This window comes from Notolepis coatsorum, assembly GCF_963971535.1.
Source record: "Notolepis coatsorum genome assembly, chromosome: 6".
Classification (NCBI taxonomy): Eukaryota; Metazoa; Chordata; class Actinopteri; order Aulopiformes; family Paralepididae; genus Notolepis; species Notolepis coatsorum.
This window is the reverse complement of record NC_140170.1, coordinates 118,562,414-118,584,621: the sequence shown is the minus strand read 5'-3', so window position 1 is coordinate 118,584,621 and position 22,208 is coordinate 118,562,414. Positions and strand designations below refer to the sequence as shown.

At 42.8% G+C, this 22,208-nt stretch overlaps 1 protein-coding gene across 1 annotated transcript in view; it reads right to left on the bottom strand.

Moving 5' to 3' along the window:
* grip2b (glutamate receptor interacting protein 2b) overlaps nucleotides 1–22,208 on the bottom strand; it is a gene marked incomplete at both ends in the record, with an annotated part of 726,896 nt that overhangs the window by 12,730 nt on the left and 691,958 nt on the right. Inside the window, 6 exons of the mRNA XM_084315732.1 lie at nucleotides 2,660–2,850; nucleotides 4,506–4,752; nucleotides 7,960–8,068; nucleotides 13,102–13,255; nucleotides 16,539–16,733; nucleotides 19,568–19,707. Coding sequence (XP_084171858.1) covers nucleotides 2,660–2,850; nucleotides 4,506–4,752; nucleotides 7,960–8,068; nucleotides 13,102–13,255; nucleotides 16,539–16,733; nucleotides 19,568–19,707 — 1,036 coding nt within the window. The remainder of the gene's footprint in view (nucleotides 1–2,659; nucleotides 2,851–4,505; nucleotides 4,753–7,959; nucleotides 8,069–13,101; nucleotides 13,256–16,538; nucleotides 16,734–19,567; nucleotides 19,708–22,208) is intronic.

Genomic DNA, 22,208 nt, shown 5'->3' with positions numbered 1-22,208 from the left:
TCACTGCTGTCATGTGAATCAAGTATTTTTCTTTTCGTACTATAAGTAAAAGTATATTCTATATTGTATTATACTAAATTATGTTATAACTAGTCAAATTAATGGAAGAACAAATGTAAATGTAAGGGGGTAGGGATCAATAAGCTTAGCTTCCCTCTACTCCTTTTTTGGACATGTCTGCTAACTAAATACATTGCTCTTGACTTTTTGTTTATAATTCCTTTTTTTGAATGTTTTTTTAATTGTTTTAATTTTTAAATTTTTTGTTGTTGTTATGATTGTTCTGTTTGACGGAGCTACGTGATTTGTTTGGAGGAATATGAAGAATACATGTTCAAAAATAAACTTTTTCATTCATTCATTCATATACTCGTATTCAAAACGGTATAAAACGGAAATGTACCAATGAAAAAACAATCTGTTTCGTACATGTTGACTGCAAGCAAGTCATTGATAAGCGACGGGTGTATTAGATCCATAGCCATAATTTTAGATATATTTTAAGCCCTCGCAAATTTCCCCGTCCTCCCATTGATTAAAGCGCTGGCGTGCTAGCCCTAATTTGGTCATATAGGCCCGGCGCAGAATGAGTTAATCATTGTTACATGAAAATATGTTTGCACCGGATTTAGAAGAAGCTCATTTCCATCTGTAGTCTATCCAAAAAACATGAAATACAAACAGTGCAAGAGTTCAAAATATATATATATATACACCTAAAATGCCACACAACATGCACAGCACACACAGCATAAAGAGTGCAAAATACATACACGTAGAAATGCAATAACATGCACATACACACAGCACAGTGCCAAACATAATCATCTATTCTTGACGCTTAAAATACAAGACAGAATTCAAAAGTACAAAGTAAAAGTAACTGAGTCCCTTGTGTGTAATCATCTATATATACACAAGGAAGTCAGACAGCACCACCTAGTGTTGGCAACATTGGTAACTCAGGAGCCATTTCTCTGTGACAGAGCAAAAGTTATCATAGTTTATATAATTTTTTATGTCACTAGGAAGCCTGTTCCACTCTTTGATGGCCTTGAAAGAGAAGGCAGATTGGGCAGAAGCAGAGTTTCTTAGAAGGACCTTGCAGTCACCTCTCGATGCAGATCTTGAAGCCCTTGTTCTCAGCTCAGAACAGGATAGGACAAAATCTTTCAATGGAGGAGGGGCAGCATTATTAATTAGTTTATGAACTAATCGAATGTGTGAGAAGATAATTAAATGATCAAAGCTTAGTAGTTTGTATTTGGGGAGAATATTACAGTGGTGATGCTGTCTAGATTTTCGGTCCAATATCTTCAGGGCTTGTCCATACAGGGATCTGATCGGGTTTAAGGTGGTTTGATTGGCTTGCGTCCAGCATGGCATGCAGTATCTTGTGAGTAAAAAAAAACGTCCTTGTGAGTAACGTGTAGTACCGGAGTCCAACAGAGAGGCAGCAGCTGCGAGAAAGTAGCCTGCGTACTGCGTAGCCTACCCTGCCCAGATGAAGAAGTGTTTCCACTATTCCAGTGCCTGACGCGCGAATTGGAAACAGTGGTTATCCTATAACCCTAGTTATATGATTACTGGCAAAGCGTCTTGCTTCGCCTACTGGACTTCACCTCGTGCCTAGTGCGCCCACTGAACGATTTTCTCATGCACCTTTACATCTATCTAGCCACGCCCACTTCCAGCTAGTATAGCCCAGGCGGCGTGGCCATGCTCGCCTTTCTGAGTCTGAATTTCATGCGAAAAAGCAGTCAGGGGTCCTCATCGCCTCGAAAAGCAAAACGCTTTGCCAGTAATCATATAACTAGGGTTATAGGATAACCACCGTTATATTTCATACTGGCTCCGCGTCTTGCTTCGCCTACTGGACTAATGGCGGAGCAAGGCATGTAGCCCTGATAAATGTATAATATATAATATTGCAGCGAGCGTTGTCTGCATCTAGCTTTGTAAAGTGTAACCACACTTGCAACCGTTTTCGGCTTGCCATTGCCCCGACTGCTTTGTTGTGAATCAAGTAAAATCCTAGGTAAGTGTGTATTGTGCGTGTGAACGTTGGCGTGAACGAGCGGCACACTTCATAGGTTTTGTTTCGTGGTAAACGAAACGTTGATGTCATCGGACCCTTTTCTTTTTTTTGTAGGCCTACCGAAATCTGGTGAAACGTGATTTTCCAAAAATGTTAAATCAATATCGGACATGAGTGGCCCTATTGGTAAAGTTGGAGATTGAGGGTGTGCAAGTTACGGATGTTCACATTTTTACATTTTGACCTTTGCGCTGGTGGTGTGCTATTTGCATTGGCTCACCAATGTCTATCATTGTGACAAATGTCATGTCTCATGTACCATATGGAAATGTTTGGGGTGGACAGACCGACGTAGTGAGAGATCAACTTGGCTGCAGCTAAGAAGGAGGAAGGGAGATGGGAGAGAGAGAGAGAGAGAGAGAGAGAGAGAGAGAGAGAGAGAGAGAGAGAGAGAGAGAGAGAGAGAGAGAGAGAGAGAGAGAGAGAGAGAGAGAAGCTGCACAGCAAGGGTGAGTTACCTCTGTCACAAAAGAGCAGTGTCAAATATACTGTGAGAAACGGAGAGCACAATCCAGAGACATGGCGATCTTGAGGCTAAAATAATGAACGTTGCTAACCCACCTTGTGGAGCTCCAGAGGTGTAGGCGATAGAATCTCTTGCATTTCCTCTTTGATCCTGCGAGACTCCCATGTCCTTTCTGACACTCTCAGTGAGGCCTTGGTCTTGGGCTCCAGGTGGAGGAGAGGTGACCGGGTTTCTTGGCGCAGGTGTGGTGCCTGGTGTAGGTGGGCCTCCTGATGCAGGTGGGCATCTGGGTGGAATTCTAGGAGCAGAAACATTTGTTATTTGTATATTATATATTTGTTATTTAAGGTAGAGTGATTGTCTGGTAAGAAGGTACTCAGCGTGTCGAAGTGTCCTTGAGCAAAACACTTAACCCCTAACTGCTCCCGATGACCAGGTTGATACCTTGCATGGTTGCCTCCGCTGTCGGTGTGTGCATGTGTGAGTGATGTGAGGCATAAGTTGTAAAGCGCTCTGGATAAAAGCGTTATATAAATGCAGTCCAGTCCATAAAAACATTGAAATTCAGGTCAGTAAGACCGTCTCATATGGGAGATTAACACTACATGCACAGCTAAAACAAGTGCATGTAATTACAGTAGGTGGGCCTCATGGTGCAGGTGGTCCTGCTGGTGGAGCTCAAGAGAGGTCAAAACCATATAAAACAACTATTTTATGAAGCTAAGTTTTATCACAGAGTGATGTATTGTATTGCTTAAGCAAAACTCAACTTAAAGCCCCTTTCACACCGGCAGGGCTCCAGTTCAAGCTCCGGCTCCGTTCTGGAGCCTCTGAACCTTGGTGCTCTCTGGCGAACCAGCCCGCGTTTACACCTACTGTATTTAAGGAGAACCAACATTCCATCGTCCTCCGTCATCAACGGGGGGCGTTACTCAGTCGGAGGTAAACACAACCATGAACACGACAGTGGCAAAATGTGCCGTATATAAAGGTTTGATATTGCACCATGCTGATCCACTCAACAGGTAGCGATCTCAAGATGAGATCCGATTCAAATGTATTGTCATTATAATACAGTACAATACACCATCCAACCAGAGTGGATAAAGAAATGCATAAATTAATAAAAATAAAAAAAAACATGTGTAACTGAGAGATTGGGACCATAGGATCCACAGTCAGCTAAACACTAAAGGGTCTGACGTTGACTGCAATTGACTAATCCATAATTTACACTTGTCAAGAGCCAATTGCGCAGTCTTCAGTATTGGCATTAATAAATCAGATGTCATCATGCTAATATGTCATGTTCTACAGTAGGACTTACTACTATGATACCCAATAAAACAAGTCATAGAATATTAGAAGCCTACGTTGCTGGAACGATTAATTTCGAACGTGTGTGTGCGCGTGTGCGTGTGTGTGTGTTTGTGTGTTTGTGTGTGTGCTTGCGCGCCGTGGCTCACTAAGCCTTTCTCCATGCATATTTATTTCTGAAGCATTTATTTATCCACTCTGGTTGGATGGTGTATTGTACTTGTGCTGTATAATAGCAATTAATTGGAATCTAATCTCAATTTGAGATCAGTCGCAAATCACTTCCTGTTGTATGGATCGATTGAGTGCAATGCCAAACCTCTGTTTTTTGCCGTTTTCGCTTGTCCTGACAGCCTAGAATATGACACACCAACTGATGATGTCACGGTTCACAAGGAAAAAACTAAAAAAATTCACGTTCCGAACCAATTATTCCCGGTGTGAACGCGCCGGCCGGTTCGAGATGTGAAAGGCCTATAATAGTGTTTTGAACTGTTTTATCCAACAAAATCAGCAATACTATTTAGTTCCAAAAGTTGACACTTGAAGATACAATGTTTCTGAAGGACACAGTGATGAACCCTACATAGCAACGGTTGACAATACCTTCTTGGCTTGATTTACCTTGGTGGAGTTCATCCTCCTCATGCAGGTGTGCTTCCTCGTGCAGGTGGGTCCCCTGATGGAGGTGGATCCCCTGATGGAAGTGGGTCCCCTGATGGAGGTGGGTCCCCTGATGGAGGTGCATCCCCTGCAGTAGAGGGTTTCTCCTTAGTGGGCTCAATCTCCCATGGCTCAGTATGGGCTCAGGGGGAGGCTTACTGCCTCCATCAACTCCCAGACTAATGGCAGTACCGGTCATGATAGAAGCCTGCAGACATGTACACAGAGCAGTGCAAGGTTACGATTAAGTTACGCTGCTTATCAAGCGGGCAGAAAAGTGGCAATTTTTTTACTTGAACTTGAGGACTGCATACTTTTTTTGCAAACCAAAACAACATACTTTATACATATAGCACATGCATGAGCCTGATGACATTCTGAAGTTTCTGATTCCAGAAAGAAATGTCACTTTTAGTGCTAACATAATAGAGTAACATAGGTCTGAACTTGAGTTGTAGAAAAACGTGTTACTAGTTAGTAGTCCAGAGGTAGTATTTCCCCAGAAGGTGGTATGGCTTACGAATCCAGACAGAGCCATAGCATGAAGCCTTATGTAGTGCTTATCCAATTTTCATAAAGATCCATTCAGAAATTAGTGATTAGGAGTGATTTTGGTAAACTGTGTACAAAGAAAAACTCAGTTTTCTCATAGACTTCAATTAATTTGGCTGTTTTTCACTTCCTGTTAAAGAATTTAGTTTTTCACCTAGATCCCTGATTCATACATCCCCACGTGGGGTATCATTGGAAGCCACACTCATTGGTTACAACCATCCACAATCATTTTCGAGATCAGATCTAGATTGACGGAACTACTGCGCCAAGAGTCGGGAGTGGTATTTTGCGCAATACCGTGTACTTTGCACAAGCCTCAAATACCGGCATGTAACTCGAGAACCGCTCAATGGATTTTGTCACCTGAAAGGGCAATCCACAGGCAACAAATGGGGCTTTAATGCGATATATATATATTGTATTACAAAATATGCACACTCGAGCCACTAGGGGTCGCCAAAGTACCGGTTTCAAAAAGTCTGAAAAACTTCCCATATGTGGGACGTTGCATGCTAAGAGTCACCATCCATGTAGAAACACAAACAACAACTTAAAGGCACAATGAGTAGTATTTAAAAAAAACTATGTATAGTGTGTGGAGGTGTCTTTATCTGCAGAGATCCTTCCCATCGCCTGCATTTTCTTATTTGGCTGTGCTCGGAATGTTTCTGGCCATCAATCTTTAGGCAGAAACTGCACATTATGTGCATGTTGCATGTACATTATGTGCATATATCCCCTCCCTACTTGCACCTGATTTGTGGTTCTCTGCTCCCGTTTTCAAAAGGACCGGGTAACTGGTGGGTTTGATAAAATATTGCTGGATCTTGAGTCATATTTGATCTGCAATGTCTAGTTTGACAGTTTGATCTGAACTAGTTCAATGGTAGCCTACAGCGTTTCCTATGGTAAGCACCACATTGTTTTGGTGGTGCTCTAGTGGCTGACACTACGCCTTGAGCCTGAAATATATTGTATTGATGAATAAACCATGAAAACAGACACACAAAGAAATGCAGAAATCAGGTATGAAATCATGAAATAATAAAGATGGCCTGATTGAGAAAGTGCATTGCACTTAATAAGGCGCTATCAGTCGCGGACTGGGACCATAATTCCTACCGGGAATTTTACTCAGGCAGGCCAGGCCAGGCCAGGCCCATACCCATCGATTCATTATAGTATCACTCACCCTCGCGCTGCTGCCGTCAGTTCAACATAATGACGCATTCCTTACATTTCCGCGGCTTCAATATCAGCATCCAAATCATCCATCAGACTTATAGCTGTTCTATTTCACGGTCAGGTTCCAACAAACTGTCTTCTTTAACTCCCAGCAGTACATCCAATAAAGTGATCAAGTGATCAACATCTGGAGTTTCCACGTCAATTTCAAAGCCGAGAATATTATGTACAAGGCGGAAGAGCCCTTCGGAGCTAAACCAATAGACCACCGTAACACTTCCGGGATTCTGAAATCAGGGAGGAGATTGCGGGGGGGTCAAATGAATGAATGTGGACGAGAGCCGTGATGTAAGTGGTTGCCGATACGGCTGTGGGGGTGCTAGAGACATGATCGAATAGACGTTTATGCGCCTCGCTCTCCTGAACACGGCGTGACCCATAACTAATCGATCAGAACTAAATCGGCAGAGAAAAAGCCCGTTTTAAAGCACCTATTCCGCATGGACATGCGCAGAGTGCCCATGGAGTCTGGACGACGTGAGATGACGCTCGAATGAATGTGGACTGTTCCATCAGAGGGGGGAGCTTCGATGGTCATGTAAGTGGCTACAGACCGCTGCACTTAAATATAAATATTAGTCTACCTGGAGACTCAATGAGGTAATTGTAGATGTCGCCATAAGACGCGTCTGGCCATTTAGTGGGATCATTTTTTCATTATCCTGTTCGGCTGAAAGGACATTGGCCACCGAAGCTCCCCCCTCAGAACAGTCCACATTCATTCGAGCGTCATCTCGCGTCGTCCAGACTCCATGGGCACTCTGCGCATGTCCATACGGAATAGGTGCTTTAAAATGGGCTTTTTCTCTGCCGATTTAGTTCTGATCGATTAGTTATGGGTCACGCCGTGTTCAGGAGAGCGAGGCGCATAAACGTCTATTCGATCATGTCTCTAGCACCCCCACAGCCGTATCGGCAACCACTTACATCACGGCTCTCGTCCACATTCATTCATATGCACCCCCCGCAATCTCCTCCCCGATTTCAATGTAACGCGGAAGTGTAGTGGTCTATCAGAGAGGGTCTTCGCTGTACGCGGGCTAGCCAATCAGAGAGAGTCTTCGCAAACTGCGTCTATGAAAAAAAATCACGCATTCCTGCCTGCTTGCCTGAACTTATATATGCGCAAATAGAAACATGTATACCGACCTGGCCTGCTTCGGAGTTCAGTGGCCTGACTGCGGGCACAAACAAACAAATTTTAAAATAAAAAAAAGCATTTGCCAGTCTGCCAGGGCAGCCAGGCCATGCCAGTCTGCCAGGCCACCGGAAAAACTCCCGGTGCTCCCGATGGCCAGTCCGCTAGTGGCGCTGATATACTTGAAAACTGACACGGTTGCGTATGTGGCTCTGTTTATAATAAATGTTTGGTGTCTGTAAGCGTACGTGATCCACACATGCGCACTAGGATCACACTCCAGGCCAGTGATATAGGCTCACAGTCCGCGCACATGCGCAGTCGGCGCGCATATCCATGGGGACATCCGTGCTGACAAGAGCAGTGACAAAATGTACGTCACGCATACCCACATGCACCAGCAGACGCGGAAACTAGCCGGGACATGCTAATGCTAACAGATGCTAGGTTATGGTAAATGCTAACAGGCTGACTCACCTCTATCTCTCTGAGTAGTTCAGACTGGCCACATGTCTCCAGGTCTTCCAGGGCCTGACACCAGAAACTGTCATCTGGATCCGACCCATCTGGCTGTTGGCTGTTATACCTGGGAACACAAGAAGAAAACACTTTATTTGCCAAAAGCGATGCACAGTCTGCAGAAAAGAGTGACAACTTTAATTTCCACAGACCGATAGACACACATTGTATAACGATGACAGGGCCTAAAATGTGGTTGACAGTACACAACAAACAATAGATAGGAGACTGTATCACTCTCCATATACATTCAGTAAAATGTACATCGGTAGCAGCATGGGTTATGCTATGGTTGTGGCTTTGGAGGGTATATTACTGGTACCTGGCTGTAATATGTAAGGCTAGCTACATATCACACCTGGGCAAATAAATGTATAGTTTATGTTTATGTTTATGTTTATTAGGATCCCCATTAGTCATCATGTTGACTATTCTTCCTGGGGTCCTCACAGATATACACATACAAATATGAAACATTCAGTATAAATCATATATCACATACATAATCAATAAAAAATAAAACAAAAGAAGGTCATAGGTGAATCCATTTCACCATACCTTTAAAACTAAAACAAAGTAAACAGAAGAAGTTTGGATAACATGGCTGCAGCTACACTCATGCATGACATATATTGATTTCCTTCCGGATTATGGCTCCTTTAAATAATTTTTTAAACTGTTCTTGTTTTCCGTCCGTATGATATGTAATGGGATACTATTCCAATATGTTATGGCTCTATACATTGCAGTTTTCTTGAGAGCATTGGTTCTAGGCAGAGGTAGGATAAAGCGACTACTTTAAGCATGTCTGGTATTATGGTCATGTCTATCATTGGTGGATAAAAGCATATAATACATTTGAGTGGGTTTACCCAAGGTACAAATGTTCTTTAAAAACGGAATAGTGAGATTAACTTAAGATCCCTCGGGCGACGGTAGGCTATGTCATGCCATTTCATTTTACATTCTATATTACCTAACCATAAAATGCAGAAAACTTATTTTCTTGAGTGAAAACAAAGAATTGAATGCTCCAATCAAGATGTCAACCTCCAGGAAGCTATTACGAATACGATTACTATTAGCTCATAGCTATAATACTATCAACAATAAACATAGAAATGGTGTAAATGGCAGACTATTGTAAACTACAGATTAGTTAGTTTCAGTCACCAGCATCTGTCTGATATTTGAGCTCAGCTGGTTAGTGCGGCCGCCTGTGGATCCTACGGTTAAAATCTAAAAGCTGAGTGGAGGAAGCGTTTAAATTTCATGACATTTGAAATCCAGCAACGGATTTTGAGTAACATAGCCGAGTAACATACTGGAAAGAGAAACCACCAAGAAACTGTTGCAAATGAAAAAACGAAAATCTCATGGACAGAAATGGCACACACTCTGGGCTAGATCCACAAAGAATGGATTGCACGGTGCTAATTGCACCCTTACTTACAATTCATTATGAATTGAAAATGGGGGACACTGATGTAAACAAGACGAAAGTCTTTCTCTGGTCTGCATCCCCTTAACAATTGTGTGTATTGAGCCACACTGTATCGTACCCATTCTGCAATCTGTTATTAACATTTTCATTCAATCAATCACCGCGCAGGTTAAAATTGTAATAACAGATTGCAGAATGGGTACAATACAGTACGGCTCAATACACACAATTGTTAAGGGAATGCAGACCAGAGAAAGACTTTCATCTTGTTTACATCAGGGTCCCCCATTTTCAATTCATAATGAATTGTAAGTACGGGTGCAATTAGAATCGTGCAATCCATTCTTTGTCGATCTAGCCATGTACCGTTTGTAATGTCACCCGGTGGTTTTCGGCCCACCAGCGACGGCAGAGTAGTGTTTAAACAGTGAGACAACAAATTCCGCTTCGGTGATAAATCACTGCAATGTTACGAGAAAAGGAGGCCTCACCCTTAAACGTTCAACCTCCTGTGCACAAACTCTTGAAGCTCTTGTGAAACACTACACTGCTTCTGTATTTCTCAGATGAGTTCTGTTGGGGTGGTATGGGAGTGAAGCAGAGGAGGGAACACAATCTGTTGCAATAACTTCATGATTATGTATAATAATATTTGCTCGTTCACCAAGTGTACCTAACCGCTTTCTTTTGTTTAACACGCACACGCACGCACGCACGCGCACACACACACACACACACACACACACACACACACACACACACACACACACACACACACACACACACACACACACACACACACACACACACACACACACACACACACACACACACACACACACACACACACACACACACACACACACACACACACACACACACACAAATACACAGCAGTATATACTGTAGATGGTGTGTCTATGATTTAGGGTGACCTAAAAGAAAAATCCCCTAAAACCAAAATGTTAGGAAATGTGGTCTACTAGGTGAGCTAAGTTCTGACGTTATAAAACATGCATAACCACAAGCTTATACCAAGCTGTTATGAATGTAGCAGAGCTACTCGTCATCATATATACACCCTGAAGGTTCTGGCCTGGAGGCGTGTAGTCTTTTACCAACAAACTTGCAGTTCCGCGTTCGGGTTCTGCGATCTGATTGGCCACTGACGTACGCTCTCTCTACGCCCAAACAGCGTGTTACGCTAGTTCTGCCTCTAACCTCTACACACGCGGCCTGGAGTTATTATATGACGTAAAGCCATAATGCACAGCTAAGCTAAGTGAAACATCTATATGATTTATCTTTATTTTCCTTGCATTTGAATTTGACCAGCTCTTCACACTGCCAGTATCTACTCTCACACACACACACACACACACACACACACACACACACACACACACACACACACACACACACACACACACACACACACACACACACACACACACACACACACACACACACTTCAGAAACAAACATAGTATCAATCAATGAGAGCATCAATCATACACCTGAGTGATAGTAAAAGAAATTAAAACAAAATAAAAAAAATGTTTGCCCCCCCCCCCAGTGCTGGGCCCTTGGAATCATCCTAAGCTACCCCCCCCCCCAGCTACGCCCCTGCACACACACACACACATGGTTGATCCTATACACATATAATATAATATCCTATATGCATATTGTAAACACACATTTACATTACATTTACATTTAGTCATTTAGCTGACACTTTTATCCAAAGCGACTTACAAGTTATGTACGACAAGTCAGCAGGAAGGGTACAACTCTCTGAGTAACAATGTTCATCAAACAGTGCTAGAACTTGGGTGGTGCAGTGTTTAGTGCACTGCATAGTAGTAAAGACATATTCGTATAGTAGGAAGAGTGCATGATAGAAGACAGTAAGAAGGTTAGTTTCAGATATTGATTGAAGAAGTGTGTTTTTAGTCGACGGCGGGTCGGGTTTCTGCTGTCCTAACTGTGGTGGGAAGTTCATTCCACCATTGCGGAGCAAGGACCGAGAATAGGAAGCTTCTCTTTGATGACCCTCCTGGAGCTTGGATAGGAGTGGGTCTGAGGCGGTCAGAAGATGTAGAGCGGAGGGGTCTTGAGGGTGTGTAGTTAGAGACCATTGTTCCCTTCGCTGCCAGGTCAAGGACCTTGAAGCGGATTCCTGCAGCGATGGGGAGCCAGTGTAGGTCCCTAAGAAGTGGGTAACATGGGTTCACTTCAGTAGGTTGGAGATCAGGCGGGGGGCTGAATTCTAAATAAGTTGAAGAGGCTTGGTGGTGGTGATGGTCGGTAGACCAGCGAGCAGTGCATTGCAGTAGTCGAGGCGAGACATGACAGTTGATTGGACAAGGAGTGGAGTGGCTTCTTTTGTCAGGAAGGGGTGGATCCTTCTGACGTTGCTCAGGAGGAATCTGCAGGTTCTGGTTGTCGCTGCGATGTGAGCGGAGAAGTTCAGCTGATCATCAAGGACTACACAGATGTTCTTGGCCATCAGGGGCACGGCCACGGCTAAATTCTCCACTGTGATGGAAAGGTCGGTCAGCGGGGAGGATTTGGGCGGCAGGTGAAGCAATTCTGTTTAGCTTAGGTTCAGTTTGAGGTGGTTGGTCGTCATCCAGGCGGAGATGTCGGACAGACAGGCAGAGATTCGCTCAGAGACATACATATCTGAGGGAGGAAAGGAGAGGAAGAGTTGAGTATCATCGGCATAGCAATGATACGAGAAGGCATGATACGTGATAATGTTACCCAGAGATTTGATGTAGAGGGAGAAGAGGAGGGGTCCAAGGACCGAGCCCTGGGGGACGCCCGTCTGAAGGGGGTGCGGGGCCGACAGGGTCCCTCTCCATGATACTTGGTAGGAGCGGTCGTCGAGGTAGGATGTCAGCCATGTCAGCGCAGAACCAGCCACTCCCATTCCTGCGAGGGATGCGAGGAGGATCTGATAGTTGACCGTGTCAAAGGCTGCCGACAGGTCCAGGAGAATCAGGACAGAGGAGAGGCCCTCCTCTCTTGCTAAGTGAAGAGCCTCAATGACTGCTATGAGGGCCGTCTCTGTGGAGTGACCAGTCCTGAAGCCTGACAACACCCAGCTCACAAATTCACTAAATAAGGTACTCACACACATTAACCACGCAATTAATCTGTGCCTTTCTTCCCATGTCATATGATTGCCATAAATTATTGAATTGAGTGATGTTTTCCTTTAATTAAGATCATAATGACAACACATCACTGTTTCTGGGCAAAAACCTCTTGTAACTAGGTTACTAATTTGAATGGCTTTACTTTATAGGCTATTTGGTTATCTGTGTTGTAAACAAGTTCATGACCCTAATGCCCTTGAAACCAATTTAAAATCCAAGAAATATAACTTAGAAATATATAGTACGTACATGGATGTCTATCTGAAAATAAGGTTATTTAAGGTTGTGTAACTATTGTTTAAGGTTACTCAATAAGTAACTCACTCACTCGCTCACTCAGTTAGCAGCTCTGCTCCTAGTGGTGGCTCACAGTGAATGTGCTTTGTATAACTTTGCTACTGTATGACATTGTGTGTTTTCCCTTGGAAATTGTTTCATAAGAATAACACATGCAGATTATTAAATTAATTGGTATTCCTTGGTCTTTACCCTGGCGGTTTGTCCCAGTCATCCTCGCTGAACCCCCCGTCGCTGAAGGGGTAGTTCTTCCTACGGCCTGGAGGGGGTGTACTCCCCCGCGTCTTGGCACTGCGCCACTCGTGGGGGTGTAGGGCGATACCGGCTGCCTGGTGGCTGTAGGTGCCTGACAGGAGGTGTGAGGGAAAAATACACAATTTTATATTTTAGATACGAAGCACCTCATAGACAAGCAATGTCACTCCTTCCCTCCTTCACACATGGTTAGCCCCTCAGCCCCTAGTGGCAGCTAACAGTGATGGCACTTTGTGGAAGACTAGTTCAATCAATGAGAGCATGCTTCACTGTGCAGAGCCATCCCAAAACGTTTTGGGGCCCTGGGCAAAGAAATAAAAAATCTGATCCCATATACAGTAACTTATGAAACACAATATTCAGTCAAACTTCAGCCTTTTTTTTCATCTCTCAGATAAATAAAATAGGCATCACTGTCTGATCTCAATTACTTCTCTGCATAGTTTTACAATAGAAAGGATAACTAGAATAATACACTCCAAGGTATAACAGTCTCGCTACCGTACTGTTTTTGTCACACACATTTTACTTAGATGACAGAAATGAGAGTTGCCTACATTGCTCAATCTCAATAGACCAGGGGTAGGCAACCCTAGGCACGCGTGCCTGCAAAGGCACGCGGGGCATTTTCATAGGCACAGGGGGCAGCAGTAAAAAAAAATATATATATATATATAATTTTTTTATTTTTTATTTTTTTTGCTTTGAAATATTATAGTGAAATATTTTGCACTGTTGTCGCATTTATCTTGTTGAAATCCTCCCACAGGTTATTTTTACTACCACATATTTAATTGAGCCCCTTTATTTGTTTATTATTTCAATTTAGCTGGAAATACATTGCTACATCATTCAGTAACATTTGCAGAGCCTTATAACAAAAACAATATTACGGTCACCATTGTAGGATTAATCAACAAATTGTATTATTTATTTTTCTATTTCATTGAACATTGCACATGTTAAAAGCCATTTTTTTTACTCAAAATGTGAGTATTACCAAGTCAACTTGTGTTCTTAAAACAATGACAATAGGTTGAAATAATGTGGTTGTGTACTTATTTTTCTGTTATATATTTTTCCACTTATTATGGATTGAAAACTGAAAACCTTAATGCACAGTAACTGAACTCAATATTTTTAAGTTCTGGTAACTTATTATTATAATTTTTTTTACAGTGTAGTCTTGCAAAACTTATTTACACGATATACCTCACATTCACCCTCCATTCACATCCAGGTGTTCTCCTGGTGTTCTCCATTAGGCCTGTAGGTGGAGCTATGACAGCACACGTACAGTACACACACCGATGGTGTGTGATGTGTCCAAAAATGAATGGGCAAATGTGAGTGAAATGGTTGCACTGTATGCAGCTGTTTGTCTGCATTGCATTCCCCTCCCCCCCAACTCAGATTTAGAGTTGATACAACCATCATAATAATATTGTTAATAATAACAATAACAATAATGATGTAATAATGTAAAAATTATCATAAAAAATACCTGATTATGAGAAAAAATATTTACGATGCATGGAATATTGTTGAGGCACACTAGTTACAACTATATTTCAAACAGGCACTCCATGTCAAAAAGGTTGCTGACCCCTGCAATAGACCCAGGCTGTAAATCTGTGTTTTATCTATCAACAATGGTGATACTACCCCATATCCATAAAAAAGGTAGCAAGATATTTGTAAAAAAGGTATCATGGTGACAAAAAGGATGGAATGTGAGGAGTTTGATAGCGAATGGGCACGATTTAAAAAATAAATTGTATAGATGGTCGGAGGGGCCAGATATTTTGTGTGAGAATAATTATGTGAACGTCCAGGAAAATAGAGGCCTTGTTCGATGAGAGGATGATGGAGCTAAAACAAGAATAGATATTAAAGGAACACGCCGACATTATGGGGAAATGCGCTTAATGTCTTCTTCAGAGTCAAACAAGAAGATAGATACCAATTTCCTCTCGGTCTGTTCAATAGAATGCTATCTGGCCGCAAGCTAGCCTAGCTTAGCACAAATGAATGGAATCGGATACGGATCAGCTAGCCAAGCTTAAAACTCTGGGAGCTAGGCTAGCTGATCTGTATCCGCTTCCATTAGTTTGTGCTAAGCTAGGCTAGATTGCAGCCAGATACTGTTAATGTAGCACTAATTAGATGAAGGATTATGACAGTGTGGTATATGGATCAGCAGTGAAAACTGTGCTTGGAATATTAGACGTGATCCAGGCCCAGGCCCTCAGATTGTGCATAGGAGCAGTAAGAACATCAGGTGTGTGCTATACAAGTTGAGGCAGGAGAAAGGCCATTGTGTTTACTCTGGAAACAGCTCAAACTCAACTATTGCGTGAGGGCACAGAGATAATCACCCAACAAAAAAAAAGTGCATCAGGCCTGCAGGGAGGGTGGGGACGGTACAATTAAGTTTTGCTGGAGAAGGAGACCTGAGATGTGTGGAATGGAGTTCTGCCCAACGGTGAGGTGGCCTATAACCCCTAAATACACAGAGTATGTGCAGCTGTTTACGGATGGATTTAAAGATCCAATAACATGCAGACTACGCTGATTCTGCAGTTGCAGTTCCTAGCCATAGAATTGCAGTATACAAACAGACATGAAACTTCTTAAGTGTATACGGTATACGGTATGTCGCAAGATTTTTCCAAAATATGCTTGGATTTGTGTTTCATACGGTTTTCGCTTATGAACTATGTAAGTAAACATTTAAAGATTATGTAAAGAATATGGAATAAAGGGATACAAAAAAAATGCTTACTCTTATTAGTTATACCACTGGCTATTATGGTTTATTACCATAGTGTATTCCAACTTGCTCCACTGTATAGAATAATACTGTATACATTAGCCTAAAATATTTACTACTTGTCATATATATATTGACATGTGACACTGTATATTGCACTCTGGTTAGATGCCAACTTAATTGCATTATACTGTACTTGTGCTGTGCAATGCCATTAATATTTCATCTAATCTAATGTAATCTAATAGGGCAGACTTTATAGATTTGTATGGTAGTATTGTCCATGTTGACAAAAGAAATGTTTGAGATTGTACAACAAACAGGTCAGGAGATTTGTTTGTCCTGATGGTGGCGCTAAAGGAAAGGTCACGGGGTCACCACATATCAATATGTTTCTTCCTTTGGGGTCATAAATGTTCACAGCAAATTAAATGGCAATACAGCCATTGCTTTCCACAATATTGTGTTCACAGACAGACAGATAAGCAAACAAGACAAAAACATAACCTCTTTGGCAGAGGTCATTGGTAACATAAAGCCATCTGTGGACAATTTGAGAGCTCTTTACCTCTGCAACCTCAACCTCTGTGGCTAAACGTACCCTGGCTGCCGTAGCCTGCATCAAGCCCCGAGCCATCCCAGGATTCCATAGCAGAGTCCACACTGGGGATGGTTGTTGAGTAGAGCTCTGACAGCTTATTGCTCTGCTGGCTGTCCGTCAAATCATCATCTTCCGGGTCACTGATGTCATTTTCCGTTGTGTCTTCTGCCTCCACATTCTTCCTCTCTTCTGAATCTGGGGGATAGGTTATAATATTGGATACATGTTTATGTTTATTTTTAAGAATTGCCTTTATCTCCTCTGCATCTGGGAGAAAATAGTTTGTGATCAGGGCAGGAAACTAACTTCGAAGTTAACTGGAAATAATTTCACCAGACAATTTAATTTCTTTGGATCCAAAGCCAAAGTAGTTTTCAGAGAGAACAAATCAGATTTGGGCAAGCAAGATGAGACAGAAAGGGCAACACTGGCTATTGTGATTGATTGATTGATTGAAAACGTTATTAACACTATGATCGCCGTGGACGAGTTTACACGTCATTCCTAGCCATGCTCATTCTGCCAAAGACGCCGTAACTCGTCTTTGATGTCAATATTTCAAAAATCTGTCATCGAAATCATATTTCCTTTCCGGAGCCCTGAGACACACTGCAAAGCTCCACTCAACTCTCTAGCGGTTCAAGAGCGCCATCTGGTGGCCGATCGGCAGATCGCCAACCGGAAATGAGCCTTTGAACTGGTAGTGCTCATCCATATGTGGTCCGGGCACTCGCTATCGTTAGAGAGACTCCGTCTTGATACAGTGGACATCGATCGGTGCATTAGGTTAGGTTAGTTGTAACGTTAGTTGTAACGTTAGTTTAGGTTCGTGTTAACGTTAGATAATGTACAAAATAAACGTTTTCCGCTGCTATAAACATTGCACTTTTATTTTGAAAACCCCAGAAAGGAAGTCATTATATTTGATTTACCATCCTGTTCTGTGTTAGCTCCGGTTAGCTCAGAGCGTCCAGTAGTTAGTAGTATATTATCAATACCAGCCATTGGATTACTGTTTTCTAAATTGGGGAGGCTTTTAATCGTCAAAGTAAGAGGATTTTAAGTCATGGTATCCATAAACTTCAATCGGTTCGGATCCTTTGAAGGAATGAGAACATCAACAAACCTGTAGGGAACGTCAGGCTACTGTCCTGCCTCACTTCCAGTGATGAAGCTAAGCTACGCTAACGGAGCGACTGTTCCCAAAGCTAAATGCACGCACAGAGACAAAAAAGGTATGTGGGACACTGTACACTGTACAAGCAAAACTGTACATTGGAATATTGACAAAGCCATACTTGGTAATTTACTGTACATTGGAGGGGGTTGGGTTAGGACATTTGCAGGGGCCAGTTTCGAATTGCAGTAGGTAGGTGTTCTTTGAGAGTGGTTTTGAAAGTGGGTAGTGATTCACATTCCTTTACAGCTTTGGGTAGGGCGTTCCACATTGATGTGGCATAATTGCTAAACGTGTTTAGTCCCTTGTCTGAGCCGAATCTGGGTTTAACATGATTTGTGGAGCTCCCTCTGTCTACCAGGAGATCGCTACCAGGAAATTGAGAAATTATTAAAGGGCCATTTTTTAACAGTAACCTTTTTGCATTGCCTTTTTTTTTATTTAAATCAACAAAACAGGAGTTGAGTCAACTCAATTGGAGATAGAGAATATTAAGTTTACATCACAACAGGTCAAGTAGTCTTTAGGTTAGTAAAAGATTTCTTGAAAATACAAGTGGAGATAACTTTATCTGAATAATTAATTCAGATAATTAATAATTATCTGAACGAAAAAAGAAAAAAACGAACCATAACTAACCTTACTGTCATGTACTTGCTTTAGGACGCGGCCGGGGATACCGTCCGGTCCTGCTACCTTCCTGATATTCACTTTCTTAAAGGTCCTCCTCACCTCATCATCATCATTAGGTGGCTTCTTCGTTCCGAAGGTTGCCTATCACTCTCCAACCCATTCTGTCCCCACTTCTTCTCTCCAACTCCGTGACTCCGCCTCTCACTCCGCTCCAATCACAGACGTCATCTACCCAGCCTCTTCTTGGTCTTCCACTTCCTCTCTTTCCATCCACCTTCCCCATCACCACATTCTTGAACATCTCCCCGCTGGATCCTCTCAGAACATGCCCGCACAACTCCATCTTTCTCTTTTTCAACCTCTCCAGCAGCTGTCCTCCTTGCATATCCGCTCTTCTCAGTACATCCTCATTCTTGATCTTATCCTTCCATGTTATCTTCAGCATCTTCCAACACCTCATGTTCTGTTATCCTGAACACTGAGTCTCCACCGGCAGTGGCTCACCTCTCTATTGCAGTGGTCTAGGCTGAGTTGTTATTCACAGCATCAAACCTTGCATAGAAGGTATTGAGCTCATTCACCAGGGAGATATCATTGTTCAACTTGGGGGGGGGGGGGGGGGGGGCCTTTGTAATCTGTCATCGTTTTGAGGCCCTGCCACATACCTCTGGAATCAGCCTGTTCCACATTATCCCAGCATCGCCTTTTTGCCTCTATTACTGTCCTCCTTACGTTGTATCTCGCCGCCTTGTGCTCGTTCATGTTGCCTGTCACGAGCCCAGCGTTGTAGGCTGAGGTGAGCGCTTTCAGAGCCTCACGGACGTTGTCTCTTCTCTATCTCTTCAGCCCAATACTCCCCCCCCCCTCGCCCCCTTTAAATCTCCCTGATTGACTCTCAAACTTTGCCCTCTTTATATAAAAAAAAGCAACTGCAGTCAATTTGATACTTAATGAACTTGAATGGTGTTGTTGCATGTCAGCGCCTCGTGTTTGACCAGCAGGATGGAGTGCTATACTACCAGCAGCCAATAGACGTGATACAGTGAACGCTGGGTTATTATGATGGTAGGCTGCAATCACAATCGCATGACCCCTATAGAGTTGTTTACATTTGTTTTGACTGCTCTTAACACCGTTTAACAATCATAGCATTAAATTATACTGGACACTGACAGGGTGACATAAATTATAGCATTTCCCCTTTGATTTTAATACTTACTGTCTAGCTGTTTTTTTATCTTGAGTGTGACGGTTTCTCCGGCCATCTGTAGGAGGTGGATAGCCTCACTCAACGGTTTCCCCTTAAGACTCACACTGTTGATGGCCAGGATACGGTCCCCAACATGGATGGCCCCCGTCCTATGCACGCACACACGCACGCAGGCACGCACGCAGGCAGGCACGCACGCACGCACGCACGCACGCACGCACGCACGCACGCACGCACACACACACACACACACACACACACACACACACACACACACACACACACACACACACACACACACACACACACACACTCATACAGGAAATATGTTACTGTGTACATTACATATGCCCAAGGGACAAATATGCTATTGCTCTTCACTAGTACAGAGTTACTTCTGATCTGTTGATGTGTACATGATTCCACTTTGCGAGTGGCTGTTCAAATCAAACTACTGACCCTCCAGCCGACCAGGCTGTCTCTCTCTATCCACTGGGTGGCCCCACTGCATGCTACACTCTTCCCTATGACTATAGTAGATCTCAGTCTCCGATAAACTCTGGTCTTCTCAAATCTGTAGTGTAGTGTAGTGTAGTGTAGTGTAATGTGTAGGTCTGGTCAGTGTGGAGGTAGGTATTAAATGACAGGTGTCATGGGCTTACTGGATTACCCCAAAGACATAACCGCAGTCACCCAACCCAGCCCCTCCTTTAACATTCAAACCAGGAGCTCACTAGCACAGGGCTAGCTGCATCAGATTCTCTGCATTGCTAGGGGGGAAATCTGATAGCCGATCTCCTCTAACTGATACAATTCAACACTGTTGATTTTACACTTTGTTTCGGGACAAGGTGATCCAGAGGTTAATAACACTGGCCGCTGTTAAACCCTGCCATGTAATCTATACATGGACTGTCCCTTCATCTCAGGGCCTGTTTTGATAAGGATGCAAACTGACCTTATCTTCTTATCTGATGCACACACACACACGCACACACGCACGCACGCGCACGCACGCACGCACACACACACACACACGCACGCACGCACGCACGCACGCACGCACGCACGCACACACACACACACACACACACACACACACACACACACACACACACACACACACACACCTACACTCACATGCTCACACAGACACACATGTACTGTATATATGGTACATTACTGGTGTTATGCACCGTACACATTGGCTGACACTACACGTCATAGCCTGGGTCTCATGTAAAGGGATGTCATTTTCACCCTCAGATATGCTGCTTGATGCTCAAGGTCTACTGATACCAACCTGACTATTAAAATAAATTACTGTAGTCTTTTTTTTGCTGAAGTGCAACCCTCTGAAGTCTATTGCTGACATCACTCAATGTTCACAGGCTCTAGGAGGCTCCGTTTTTCATCTAGCGGTATCATCTGAATCTAAAGATTATGAGGAACTGCTTGGTGCCAACCATGTCATGCAATCGTACTGGGAAATGTGCTAAATATTGCTGCAAAGTTAAGCTAATGTTTGATGGAAAAGATTGGCAAGGCCATTTCCACTTTGGTCTCTTGACCTTTCACCTCAAAGTATCTGAATAAAAATGGGCATAATGAAACCGCAAGAGTCTCATATTTACGGCCTTATCCAACTAGGGGTGAAACACTGAAGCCATGTTATTGACATGCAGATATACAATTTCTGCTTTATTATGGTCATATTTTATTTACCTTTTTCCGCATATTTTGGAAAGGGCTACTATGGAGACTCACATGATCACACATGAATGCAATTGAGCTCATAGTAGTGTCAGCCATACTCAATACTGTTTAGCCCTTTCACTACCACACTACATAATGTTAACCCTTTCACTACCACACTACCTACAGAAGGTTAACCTTTCACTACCACCATCTGTAGTGTGGTAGTGAAAGGGTTAACCTTCTATAGTGTGGTAGTGAAAGGGCTAAACAGTATTGAGTATGGCTGACACTCCTATGAGCTCAATTACATTCATGTGTGATCATGTGAGTCTCCATAGTAGCCCTTTTAACGTGGCGACACCATCTTAATCTTTTAAACGTATCCTTACTGCATAAATTGACCTATTGTGATCTCTACGATAAGTAGACACTTTACTCTAGAAACATAACCCATTCAGCGCATATATGGCCTTGCTTTATATCTATTTTCAGAAAACTGTGCTCGCCCTCAGGAATCTCAAAAGTTATTGATGCCAAATATATGGATTGCTATTGATACATTTTATAAAGTGTTCTTCAAGGTCTTGAGCTCCTATTGCTGTCTTTTGGTGGGATTGTTTACCCTTTTAGTCCTGCAATGGCCAATTACATAATGTCCCAAGCCCCTCTATACTCATTTTCATAATTTTCATAACTTTCATAACTTTCATAATTTATATGCAGTACATACTATACATGTGACACCATTATATGCTGGCACACATACACACATATACACACATGCGCACAGACCCACGCATGCACACATGCACACACACCATTATAAGTCCTAATGCCTATACTGTATAATACACTTAAATCCACAGTGGATCCATTAGTATAAACCTGTTTGGATCTGCTAAGCTTATAGTATATGACAATGGCAGTGATGTGTTTATGTCCTGTAAGCAGA